We start from the raw sequence: 13493 nt of genomic DNA, 5'->3' as shown, positions 1-13493 counted from the left end.
GAGCATTAAATATAGATGAAAATAAAAACTAATTGCACAGTTTACCTGTAAATCGCGAGATGAATCTTTTGATCATAATTAGTGCATGATTGGATAATATTTACCATAAACAAACAAAAATGCTACAGTAGCGAAATCCAAAAACTTTTCACATCTAAACAAGGCCTTTGACGGAAATTTTAGAGTTGGGGGCCTTGTTTAGTTATCAAAATTTTTTAAGATTTTTAGTAATATCGAAGCTTGCAGCACATGCATAGAGTATTAAATTTAGACGAAAACAAAAACTAATTATACAATTTACTTGTAATTTACAAGATGAATCTTTTAAGCCTAGTTAGTCTATGATTGGACAATATTTGTCAAATAAAAATGAAAGTGTTACAGCACCCAAAATCCAAAATTTTTGCCAACTAAACAAGGCCTAAGACGAAACTTTTTGGGTGTCACATCAAATATGTTGCCACATATTTAAAGTACTAAACATAGACTAATAAAAAAACAAATTACATAAATCGCCTAGAAACTGTGGGTTACTGTAGCAGTTATGGCTAATCATGGGCTAACTAGGCTTAAAAGATTCGTCTCGCGATTTACAACCAAACTGTGCAGTTAGTTTTTATTTTCGTCTATATTTAATGCTTCATACATGTGTCCAAAGATTCGATGTGATAGATGAAAAGTTTTTGGGTGGGGATCTAAGGCCTTGTTTAGTTCACCCTGAAAACCAAAAGGTTTTTAAGATTCTCTATCGCATCGAATCTTGTGGCAAATGCATAAAGCATTAAATATAGACGAAAACAACAACTAATCACACAGTTTGCCTGTAAATCACGAGATGAATCTTTTGACCCTAGTTAGTTTATGATTGGACAATATTTACTAAAAACAAACGAAAATGCTACAGTAGCGAAATCCAAAAAATTTCATATCTAAACAAGGCGTAAACAAGGCCTTGGTTATTAAACTTAAAAGAAGTTTATGAGTTATATTAAAGCTTTCTAAGAGAGGGAGTACTGGCTACTGGCGGACGGGACGGTGGAAGCGTTGCGTGATTTATTGCGCGTAATCGGCAACTGCAGACAGCCAGTACCGGGGGCGCCCATCAAGGCTTCAATGCGCCACATCACGCATCGCACACATCATCGACCGAAACCGAAAAGGAGAGGGAAATGAAATGGGAACGGGAAGCCGGCCCGGCCGAACCATAGGCTTTGCATCGATCTACCCATGCGTTGACAAGCACGCACACAGCCTGAGTTAGTTGCCGATCCACGACACGACGTATAACTTGTTTTTACATGTAGCAGGGGCAAAGTTATGTTGAAACTAGGGGACGCAAAATGTACACTCCCTAGTGATCACGCCTGTAACATGACGCATATATATATATATATATACTACTCTCCTCTAATTTGCTTTTAACCTTGCCACTTGTTGGATCGGAAACCGATGTCTAAAACCCATGGATTTCACGGAAATAGACACACGTGCAGAATATGTTCCTTGCCGTACCCTGCCGTATTTGGCGCTGCTCCCGCTCCGACTCCCACGCACGCCGCGGAGTAGCAAACACGTACTAGGAGCATCCAAATATGGCCGGCTTTGCCTTCGTACGCCGCCGTACCATCGAAACGGCTCTGACGACTCGTGGATAACTCTGTATAAATAAAATAGACTTTCGATCTTCTGTTTTTCAGTTTAGCCATCACGTGCGTGTACGTATTAACGTATACATCATATACATGGTGGCTGTTATTTTCAGCAGAGAGAGGGACGTTGCAACGAGAGGACTGTCCACTCGCTGTCACGCATCCAATAACAAGTTAGGCCTTGTTTAGTTCCAAAAATTTTTGCAAAATAGATACTGTAGTACTTTCGTTTGTTTGTGACAAATATTATCCAATTATGTACTAACTAGGCTTAAAAGATTCATCTCATCAATTCCGACCAAACTATGCAATTAGTTTTTATTTTCGTCTATATTTAATACTCCATGCATGCGTCTAAAGATTCGATGTGACGGAAAATCTGAAAAATTTTGCAAAATTTTTTGGGAACTAAACAAGGCCTTAGTGAAGTGGCAAACAAAGGCTTTAATTAGTTTCAGTAAATTAATTAAAGCCCCCCGCCCGGCCGGCCGAATGGGCTGGCTGTGAGCATTGTTGGCCATCGTCTTCGTCTCATCCGTGCCGAAAGGGAAGCACAAACCGATGAGCGTCGCCACCGTCTCTGCAGTGGCCGCGAAAACGCCGCCTGTAAGCGTCGCGGAATTGAAGGTTTTCAGTTGCGACGTTACCCCGTCTGAGAACGAAAGCTGCTACCGCTGCTGCTTGGATTATTGGATCGGATCTCGCTCGCTGCACACGCCATCAAATTTCCTTTTTTTTTTGCTCGTCATTTTATTTAGAGGAAAACTATATATGCATATATACGTAGCTCAAACCTCGTGGTAAAATTCATTTCATGTAGATATTCCAGATTTCCAGTGTTGAAAAATCCAAAATTAAAGAGGGGCCGCGGCCGTCAGTAGTATGGCAAGTGGCAGCGCATGCAGTGACTGCTGCGACGCTGTTTTTACCTCCAGTGGGCAGTGGGCAGTGGCACCAGGACTTGTACGGCGGCGATGAGGTCATGCATGAGCACGCTGTGAGGATGCATGTCAGCAACGGGCAGGGGGGCCGGCGGGCCGGGGCATTGCCAGGGGCACGGAACGCGTATATATGACTCCTGTTCGTACCTGTGGCCGTAGTAGCGCTAGAACCGTTGAACCAAGGCGGATCGATTCCTGGTATGATGGACGGACGCCATTGCCAGCAGCACGCAGTACGTACGTGGTGCACTTGACAACAGCAGCATACCGGCCGAGGCTCCAGAGGCGCCGGCCGGGCGCGACGACGAACGGCGGCGGATCGAGCTAGAGTGGGCCACGGCCGGCCGCGTTCCCCCGTACCGACCTGCCTACGCATGCCAGCCGGGCCACCAGCGCAGCGCGGCGGCGGCAGTCGGCACCGGCAGGCAGCGACGAAAGCCCGGCCTGGACGTGTCGCGAGCGAGATCCCGAGCGAGAGAGATCGAGAGAGGGGGGGCCTCCGATCCTCCACTCCAAGGTCACGGATCGGACCAACCGCGAAGAGATAGGCTTGCTTCCTGGACCATGCTCCATTCATGGCGACGCATTATTATCGATCGCAATGGCACCACCACGTCGTCCCTGCGGTTCAGGAGGTCCCCGCCCGCCGTTAATCATCCAGCCAGTGCCGCCCCGTCGTGACTGATGCTCGGATGATGCCAGGCTCCGCGACGTGCGGCGAGCCAGCAGTGACAGAGACGCGCGCGCGGCCGGGTGCGTGCCGGGCCGGGGACCCCCCCCGATCGAGCGAGTTTCTCGCAGCGGCAGCGCGGCGCGTACGACGACGACGACGACCGGTGGACGGACGGACGGACGCGCTGCCGGCCGGCCTGGCCGCGCGGTTGCCCAACTTGGCACCCGGAACCGGCCAAAAGCCAGGGGCCGGGCGTCGCGCGTCGCCACGCCGCCATGCCAGGCCCGATCGACCTGTCGCGCTGGCCGGCTCGGGCAGGCTCCCCGCTCTGCTGGAATGCTGGGTGCCGCTAGCGCGCTAGCTGATCGATCGGATTTCGGATCCGACGCGCCCCACCCACACCGGCCGTGGTGGCTGGTGCCTACTGGCTACTGTGCCTGCCTCTGCTGCGCTGCGCCGATGAGCTCACCGCGCCGCGTGGGCTCGGTCGGCCGGTCGGCTAGCTGTGTGCTGCCGGCGCCCGTCCTCCGGCCTCCCTCGCTTCATTCGCCAGCTCTGCTAGCTTCATCCATACCACGACCATACCATGGCGCCAGACGTACAAATGCAAATCCTAGTACGTGCGCATGCACCGTACAACGTCCTATATATATTCGACTGTCACGACCCACATACAAAAGTCGGGATCGGTCCCATGCATGCATGCCTTGAGGATCGAGCACGACAAATATCACACTATCTCGATCTAAAAAGAATATAATTTTTTTATTTTTGATAATTTAAATAGTTTTAAAAATCAGACCTATAAAAAAATATTGCTCACACCATATCTATTTAGAGTCATAACTACTCAATATCTATATAAGTCTTATAATTCTAAATCCCACTAACTATTTCTTTAAGTATGCAAGCTATCCACCTAAGCGATGTACTATCATATTCAAGTAAAATCCACTAAGTAAAACTTCAATAACTATTTATCTTAACATGCAATGCACTACCACATATACAATTAAAATCTAATAACATATACGGTAACTATAATGTTCATATCAGCAAGACAAATAAGTATAATCCACATCATCATTTTATAGGCATTTTTGTATAATCTTGAGGCCCGCGCGTCCGTCGTCGTCTATATATTGCGTAGCCCCCAACACCGCTTCCATCACGTACGTACTCACCCCCCACCCCACACGGCCCGACACGTCCGTGCTGGCTCGATCGTACTTGCACGCCTCACCGCACACCACCACCCACAGCCGGCCAGGGCCAGCAGCCCCCCAACCCATGACAATGGCACCTGAGCCCTCAGCCGGCGGAGCGGCACCGCCGGTCGCTAGTAGGGTGTGGGAGTGGGAAGGCAAGGTGGCGTCGGCGGTGGCCGAGGCGACGGCGGACGAGGCGTGGGCGCTGCTGTCGGACTTCCTGGCGTTCCACCGGTGGCACCCGCGCGTGGCCGTGTGCCGGCTGGCGTCCGGCACCCCGCGCGCGCCCGGCTGCGTCCGCTACTGCGAGGGCACCACCACCGCCGGCGCCGGCAGCGACCCCGCCGACTGGGCGCACGAGACGCTGCTGGAGCACGACGACGAGCGCCGGTTCTTCCGGTACGAGATGAACGACAACAACATGGGCTTCGGCCTCTTCTTCGCCACGCTCCGCGTCGTCCCGGCCGCCGCGGGCGTCGGGTGCGAGCTGCGGTGGGAGTTCGAGTGCGAGCCCGTGCGCGGCACGCCCAGGGAGGCGCTCGTCGCGCGCCTGCAGGCCGGACTCGACGGCATGGCGGCGCGCGTGCGTGACCACGTCCTGGCTGCGCGCGCCGGTGCCGGCGCCGCCGCCCCTGCTGTGGTCGCCGCGGGGCTGGAGGCCGCCGGTGAGCTCGTCGTCGTCAAGCTCGACAGCTCCATCGCCGCCGTCTGATTCGACGATCCATCAGACGGCTTGTTGGTGCTGTCTGCTGCTCACGCTAGCTCTCTCACCCGACCTGTCGCGCGCTGCCCATCGTGTTTACTTTGATCTCGTCGCCGTGATTTTTTAGCTGGTTGTGTGTGCCGCCGCGATAATCCCTGCATAGATTATTGTATGCATGTAGTATAACCGCGTACGAGTACGACCGATCGCTACTGCTTTCTTCTCACCCTCTTCTGCCTTTTATTACCGTATATACTCCTATCTACTGTGTCTAGGTAAGTACTGTACGTGTGCTGTGGTAGTACGTATTGTTGTACCTTGCCTGGAATAAATGTAACGAGTGGGTTAATAATCACCGGTGTACTTATTAGATCCTGCTTAGATTCCATATAGTTTAAAGTTTGGATGGATATAGTAAAAGATTAACCGCTAAACTTTACACCCTTTTAATTTAGTATTTACTTGTGTGATCCAATGAAATAATTGTATTCTCACGAGGTTAGCTAAATTTTAGATATCACTCCAGATAAGCCTCAACAACTAAAGTGTTTAAAATTTTAGTGGCTAAAACTTAGACAATGTTCACTTGAGGTTATCAGTTGAATTTGTAAGTCATTCAGCAGTGTTTTTTTTTCTCACAACAAATCAACGAATGGTATTTTTCAATCATGCCTTTTCACGGGATCCAAACATGCTTTTAACGGGAGAAAAATGACTGCTGGTGACTCCTCGTATGGATAACAGACAGTCAGACATGGAACTGAATGCATGGCCTTTTTTCACCGTTCATTCACCGGAGCATAGCAAGCAAATGAAAGCGACCGTGTCTCCCTGTCTGACACTCTGACTTGTGAGATCAAAATTGCATCACGAATATAGCGAGGTCTTTCTCACCGGGAATCTTGGTCAGTTTGCTGCCCTGCCGGCACTCGTTCCTGCATCGTGCCGCTGCTGGTGCTGGCGGCCCGGGCCGGCCAGATCAACCGACGCGACGGCAACAGCAAGTGGAGTGTCCCCGTCGGCCGTCGCCGTCGCCGTCGGACCCGTTCCCCCGTCCCGTCCTGCCAAAAAACCACATGCGCGCGTGCTGCCTGGTGGTAGCAGCAGATCACACATGCATCCAGCCGGTACGTCCAGTCCAGCTGCCCACCGCCGCCGGCGCCTTCAGCTTTGTTCCATGGTGCGCGCGCCGCACGCACGTCTCAGTCCGTCTCGTCGTGCTGCGGATAGAGTTTATGCCGGCCACCACCGATCTACGAGGAGTTCGTCGGCTTGGCCACCACCATCACCGTACCATGGGTTGGGCAGCCACAGTTTGTTTGTTTTTTTTTCCTTTTCTTTTTTGGAGCAAAAAAAATGGGCACCCACAGGCCACAGCACAGGCCACAGGTGGTCGTTCTTTCTCGGGCCTGAATTTTCTGTATGTCAGGACTGGGCGGATCTTCGACGGGCCGGACGGGCACATTGTTCCGCCTGTCCTATATCTAGCCTAATTGGCCCATGCTGGATGAACGGAGCTGTTATTGGGCTGTCTGCTCCTAGTGCTTTCGGCCTTTACGGAGGGCCCGGCCTGATCCTGTCGCTGGGCAAAACACGAGTGAAGAAAGTCACACACACACACACACAAAACGATTGAACAAATCAAATTTATCTCCACCAACTAACGTGGTCGTTTGATTTTCCTCTTTAATCTATAAAACCACTTTTTTAACCTTCTTCAACTTTTGAAAACTGATCACTTTTACACCCGAGCGGTTTTGCTGATGTGACACCAAATGAGAAGAGATAAATCGAACTACTCCCTTTGTCCCAAAATAATTATCGTTTTAGGTTTTTGTGTCGTAAGTTTGACTAGATTTATAGAAAATACGCGCAACATTTATATCTCTAAATAACTTTGTTAAAAAATTAGATTCAAATATCTTTCCGATGATACTAATTATGTATCATAAATATTAATATTTTAAATATATATTTAATTAAAGTTGTTTTTGAGGAAGCGAGAAAGACAGTCGTTTTGGGACGGTGGGAGTAAGTTCAAAGTTGAGGTAAATCAGACTAGAAATATTTTTATAAGAAATATCTAAAAACTAATAGAACATACAAATTATTTAAATATATTTTTACATGAAAATAATGCAACTAAAAATCCTAAGTCTAGTTTGATCATTGATCATATATAAAACTAGTTTCATAATTTTCCTAGCTACTTTAATTTTTTATGAATTTCTAAGATTAAACAAGGTTTTAGGATTTTAATTGTATTATTTTCATGACTTCGCACGGTGGCATCGAATAGCGTCAGACTCTGAACCCGACAAATGACAAGGTTGCGGAATCATACGTGTCGTTACTCCTGTCCACGCAAATGCGACGGATGCACAAGAATCATCTCTTTCATGTCGCGGTAAGCCGGCACTCCGATTTTCCACGAACCCAACCCGCATCGTGTCAAGACGCCCAACCATCCATAGCTACCCCCGCAGCATATCTGTGGCGTTCGTTCGCTGCCTGCCATGGCCTCACACCTCCACCGCCTGCTGCTGCTCTTCCTCCCTTCGCTCCTCCTCTTCCGCCGCGGCCCGCCCCCGCCGCCGCCGACTACGCCCAGTCCCAGCGCCGCCGTGTACCCTGTCGTGCTGGTGCCGGGGAACACCTGCAGCCAGCTGGAGGCGCGCCTCACGGACGCGTACGAACCACCGCCGGAGTCGCCGCAGTGCGGCGCGCGGGAGCGCGGCCGGTGGTTCCGGCTGTGGAGGAACGCCACGGCCATGGACGACCCCGCCGTCAAGCCGTGCATCGTCGACCAGTTCCGCGTCGTCTACGACCCCGCCGCCCGCGACTTCCGCAACGTGCCGGGCGTGGAGACCCGCGTCATTGGCTTCGGCTCCACCGCTGACTTCCTCGCCGACACCCAAGCCAACAAGTAAGTAGTACGCTGCGCCCGGCCACCGCCGTCGATCTCCCGCCGACGTCCTCCCTCCCTCCAGTCATGAACGTGTATGTACATGGCCATATACAGAGACCTCTGCTTGGGGACGCTCGTCGAGGCGCTGCAGCAGGCCGGGTACCGCGACGGCGAGACGCTCTTCGGCGCGCCGTACGACTTCCGGCAAGCTCCGGCCGCGCCGGGGCAGCCGTGCCGCGCCTTCGCGCGGTTCACCCGGCGGCTGAGGAAGCTCGTGGAGCGCGCGAGCAGGGAGAACGGTGGCAGGCCCGTCGTCCTCGTGTCGCACAGCCAGGGCGGCTACTTCGCGCTGGAGTTCCTGAACCGGAGCCCGCCGTCGTGGCGCCGCAAGTTCGTCAAGCACTACGTCATGGCGTCCACGGGCGCCGGCGGGTTCCTGCTCGGCATGCGGAACCTCGTGTCCGCGCCCGACCAAGCGGTGGAAGCCCCCGACGCGCTCGTGGCGCTGCCGTCGCCGACGGTGTTCGGCGCCGGCACGCCGCCGCTGGTCGTCACGCGGGAGAGGAACTACACGGCGGGCGACATGTCGGAGTTTTTGACGGCGATCGGGGTGCCCCCGCTCGGGGTGACGCTGTACGAGACGCGGGCGCTCCCGGTGCAGCTCGGCTTCCGAGCGCCGGTGGTGCCGACGACTTGCATCAACGGCATCGGCGTGTCCACGATGAGGCAACTGGTGTACTGGGACGGCAACTTCAGCGAGACGCCGGAGGTGGTGTACGGCGACGGCGACGGCTTGTTACCGTCGGCGAGCATACTGGCCCTCGACACGGTGATCGGCGGTGACCCGAGGCAGGAGTACTACAAGTCTATCAAGCTTGCCGCGTCTCACGCCGGCGTTGTCTCAGATGCTGCGGCCTTGAAGCGTGTCGTCGATGAGATTCTTTGGAGCAATCCGATGTGAGAAAGTGTATCAGAGATCAACTCTGTCACCCGTTTGACAGTCAATTGACTCGTAAGAACTTCGCTTTAGATAGTACTAAATCATACCTCCACCCTGTTTGTTTTTTTTTATCTATTGGATTGGATGAAACTTGAGATTTATATTGACTAAAAAGGGAAACCAAACGTGATCATAATCATGTGTTGCAACAAAAACATATAGCTTGTTGCACGGTCACTTTGACGATATACGTACACTTTAGAGGTTGTATATAGTTTTATACAACTATCGTCATATGTTCTAACTAGCAAGGTGACATGCGCCAATAGCACAGGTAACTAGCAAGGTGATCCGGGCAAATACCACGCATAGCTAGTTTATTTTCACTATAGCTTTTTGGCCTATTACAAGATTTTTTTTAAAGTTTGTTTGTTTGAGTGTAACTGTTCTCTCTATATGCTCTCCAAATACATCTAGCCCTTGTTTAGTTTTCAAAAATTTTCAATACTTTTCATCGCATCGAATCTTTAGATGCATTCATAGAGCATTACATGTAGATAAAAATAACTAATTGTATAATTTGTCAGTAATTTGCGAGACAAATTTTTTGAGCCTAGTTAGTCTATAATTGAATAATAATTGTCAAATACAAACGAAAGTGTTACAGTAGCCGGACACAAAAAAATTCACGAACTAAACAAGGCCCTATATTCATATAAATTCCATACACCATCAACTTAATCCTTGGTTCAAAGATCCCTCCTTTTTATTCCACTCCTTTCTAGTGGCTAGACCTAAGCAAATTTTGGCCCAGCCCAAGCATGCTAAGTTTTGGCACGCCCATAGACCTTAGTGGATAAGGCCTAGGCACAGATCACGCTGCCTTGGCCCAAGCTCGGTCTGAAATATTTATTTTAGTTGTTATACACTATAAACTCTGCAAGCGGCCCACCAAGCCTAGGTTTGGTCTAACTCGCCTAGTGAGACGGTCATAAGTGGGACTATTTTGGCCCGAGATAACTAGACTTTTGTTGGTCCGGCTTGCAAAATGCTCGGGTCTATTAGTGGTCGTGCAATTTTAGTTGAAGCGAAACCTAAGTGACTACGGTTCTTTGGTGAGCTTAATAAAACTGTTGGCTAAGCCTTTTTAAATTTAAATTTTAAATAGTTACATACTACCTTATTCAAAATCTACATTTGTCTTCTTCTCTAAAATAACTTATTCATCATGGTATTGCTAAGGTCTACTTGCGCTTGGCTCAATCAGTCGTTAGTCGGCCGTCATCTTATCAATATCCATTGACTTAAGCATTCCAAAACAAAATTGTGGAACTATCACTGCCACCACTAAATTGTTGACCTCTTGCCTCCTACTTATGCTACTCTATCGCATTGTTGTGAACCCTGCCATGACCATATTTGTTTCCCATTGTGTATAGTTTTTTTTGCAAATAAAAAATTAATCCAAACTATACCCTTTTTGGTTGCTTTCGAGTTTCTCACACATGTCTACCAAGGAGTTGATCGATCAATAGCGTATAATATATTTTTCTAGAAAAGATAGCGTATAAGATATTAAAATAGAATTTGTTTTTCATGATTTTATATAATATCTTCTAACTAAACACGTGTTTCCTTCATTGGTCATCTAGGAAGATGTGAAATTTGTTCCATGATCATTCTAATTGACACACTATGTTTAGTTGTTCCCTCTTGATGACACATCGATGGTGATGCTAACATGCACCTTACTCATAGATCCGTGCCTTTTGCCTAACATATCTTTATATTCATCACAATACTCCTAATGTCTGATAGAGCCACTATCGCCTCAAGGAGCTGCTAGTCGGCCCATCACCACCCCCAACATCCATTGAGGTAAGCATTCCCAAACAAAATTGTGGAACCATTGCCGACACCAGTTAGACGTTGATTTTTAAACTATTACTTATGTTACTCTGCATAGTTGTGAACTATGCTATGATGATCATATTTGTTTGCACTTGTGTCTAGAAAAATCCAAACTATGTCCTTTTCATTGCTTTTCAGGTTCTTACATATATCCACGAAGGAATTGATTATTGAATAGCCTAGCTATAAAATATCAAAATAGGAATTGTTTTTGAGATTTTGTCTCGGCCATCTGAGCATGTTTCAGTGTCCTTGGTCATTCATGTGAAAGATGTCAAATTTGATCCGTGATCATTGTGACCGATACATTCTATCTAGTTTTCCCTTTCGACAATATTGGTGGTGATGCTAAAACATTTTGACCAGAAGCATAGTGAAAGAGAGAATCAACGATGTTAGGCTACAACAAAATGCCAATTTGAGATAGCGAGGCTTAGTGCACGATGGGAAGATGGCGGGGCAATTCAAAGTGCTCCAATATTTTTTATGGACATATCAATGCACTGCCATGAATCCATGGCGTTGCCTATAGTTTTCTTATCTTTTATATTACTACAAAAAAATCAAATTATAATGCTATTTGAATTTTACACTATCGTCTCTTTCTACACTTGAATATGGTTAGCTGATCATTAAAATAAACAGTACATGTTTTTCCTCTTTTTATTAATCTTGTAATTTCTACACCTTCTCGGCCAATATGGTAGTATGGTACCTCCTTTTAGCACTAGTATTGTATTATAATCTAGAAAGACAGTCCGCACAAAGAGTGCGGATAGTCGAATATGGTTAGATGATCGTTAAAAATCAAATATACATATTTTTCCCTTTTTATCAATCTTATAATTTCTACACCCTCTTAACCATTTTGGTAGCTCCTTTTAGCACTACTGTATTATAATGTACTAGAAAGATAGACCATAGAAAAAAGTGTGTATAGCTAGTTGTATCTCGTATATAGTTGGATTTTTGTACCTTTGACGTAATCAGTTTTTTCTTTCTTTGATTGTATTGGTCATATATCCATGCAACCCATTGCACGAATTTTTTATACCTGTCTGGCTGTCCATCAATCCAGTCTAGCTAGCTTTGCCATGTATCCTACCGTGATGGCCATTTTGTCATTCTTTCACGAGCCTGCAATTCCTGTTACAACTAGGCGGATCTTTCACGATGAAAGGTCCAAATGGCTAGAGGGGTGTGAATAGCCTATTCAAAATTTCTACAAACTTCACTAAGCAAGTGAGTTAGTAAAACAAATGGCGAAGCAATTCTAGCACTAGCTCAACTAAGCTACGCAAGCCACCTATACAACCTAGTACAAGGCTAAACACTAAAGCACAACAACAAGAGAACTAAGCTAAACAAGCTACACAACTAGCAAGGTATGCACAAAAGTAAAGGAGAGGTGAGTGATTGTTATACCAACGTTGTAGAGTAGAAATATAGGCAATCAATCAATCACAACTATAAGAGAATCCTCAGCAATAGATGACACAAGATTTTTTACCGAGGTTCACTTGCTTCCCGGCAAGCTAGTCCTCGTTGTGGCGATACACCCACTTGATGGATCACGAGCTAATTGGCAATCCAAAGCCAAACCCTCAGCGGGTGCCGCATATCCACTCACAAGATGGGGATCCTCCAAGCCACGAGCAATCCAGTAGAGTAGCCAATTGCGATCTCCCGCGGGGAATGCTCAAGAACCCCTCACAAATCACTTGGTGGGGCTCGAAACAATCTCCAATCACGAGCTCAACACCACCGTTGCTCCAAGCCGTCTAGGGCGTCGGGAAACACCCAAGAGTAACAAGAAATCCGCAGCAAACTCAAGAATCAAGTGCCACTAAATGCAACTCTCAAAGCAATGCACTTGAATCTCACTCAATCTCACTAGGATTGGCAATCAAGCAAGGAGATGAGTGGAGGGAGTGTTCTCTAGCTCAAAGTATGTCTCAAGTAATCAAATGTGCAAGAGAGAACCTCCTAAAGCCGGCCACCAACTATTTATAAGCCCCTCAAAGAAACTAGTCGTTGGCTGTTTTCACTGGGCTGAAATCGGGGGCACCGGACGCTACCAAGTGATCACCGGACACTCGACCCCCAACGTTCGGTGCACTGGGGTTAGCCACGTGTCCTTCTTGAATCTTGCGTGTCAGATCCTAACGGTCACCTGCGGATCACCAGACGCTCTGCAGGTCCACACCGGACGCGTCCGGTGCACACTGGACTCATGCGCAGAGAGATCCGCAAACCTGCGGGTCACCGGACGCTAAGCACCGGTAGCGTCCGGTGCTCACCGGACCCATGCGCAGAGAGGGTCGCAAAACACCCGCACACCGGACGCTAACCACCGGACGCTCTCAGAGTGCGTCCAGTGCTCAACCCTAGCAGGGTCAAGCACACCGGACTCTGAGGCCAGCGTCCGGTGCCTTCGCACTCAACGTCCGGTGAGTGTTCTCTCACTGAGAAACACTCCCGCGACTTCTCCAAAATTCCCACCGGCGCAATAGAAAATATACACTTATTTTTCTCAAAAGCACCGAATCCCGCCACCCTA

At 48.4% G+C, this 13493-nt stretch overlaps 2 protein-coding genes and 1 long non-coding RNA gene across 3 annotated transcripts; all 3 read left to right on the top strand.

Moving 5' to 3' along the window:
* LOC8084333 (lachrymatory-factor synthase) lies at positions 4321-5577 on the top strand. The gene has a single exon (XM_002457131.2). It carries the CDS (start codon positions 4554-4556, stop codon positions 5181-5183), a length of 630 nt encoding a protein of 209 aa, XP_002457176.1. The 5' UTR covers positions 4321-4553; the 3' UTR covers positions 5184-5577.
* Positions 7591-9239, top strand: LOC8084332 (lecithin-cholesterol acyltransferase-like 1). Its single transcript, XM_002457130.2, has 2 exons — positions 7591-8100; positions 8197-9239. Exons 1-2 carry the CDS (start codon positions 7691-7693, stop codon positions 9041-9043), a joined length of 1257 nt encoding a protein of 418 aa, XP_002457175.1. The 5' UTR covers positions 7591-7690; the 3' UTR covers positions 9044-9239.
* On the top strand, positions 9682-11267 carry LOC110434207. Its single transcript, XR_002451678.1, has 2 exons — positions 9682-10900; positions 11072-11267. It is a non-coding gene; the product is annotated as an uncharacterized LOC110434207 (long non-coding RNA).

This window comes from Sorghum bicolor, chromosome 3 (genome assembly GCF_000003195.3).
Source record: "Sorghum bicolor cultivar BTx623 chromosome 3, Sorghum_bicolor_NCBIv3, whole genome shotgun sequence".
In the NCBI taxonomy this organism is placed as follows: domain Eukaryota; kingdom Viridiplantae; phylum Streptophyta; class Magnoliopsida; order Poales; family Poaceae; genus Sorghum; species Sorghum bicolor.
This window is presented reverse-complemented; position numbering and strand designations above follow the sequence as displayed.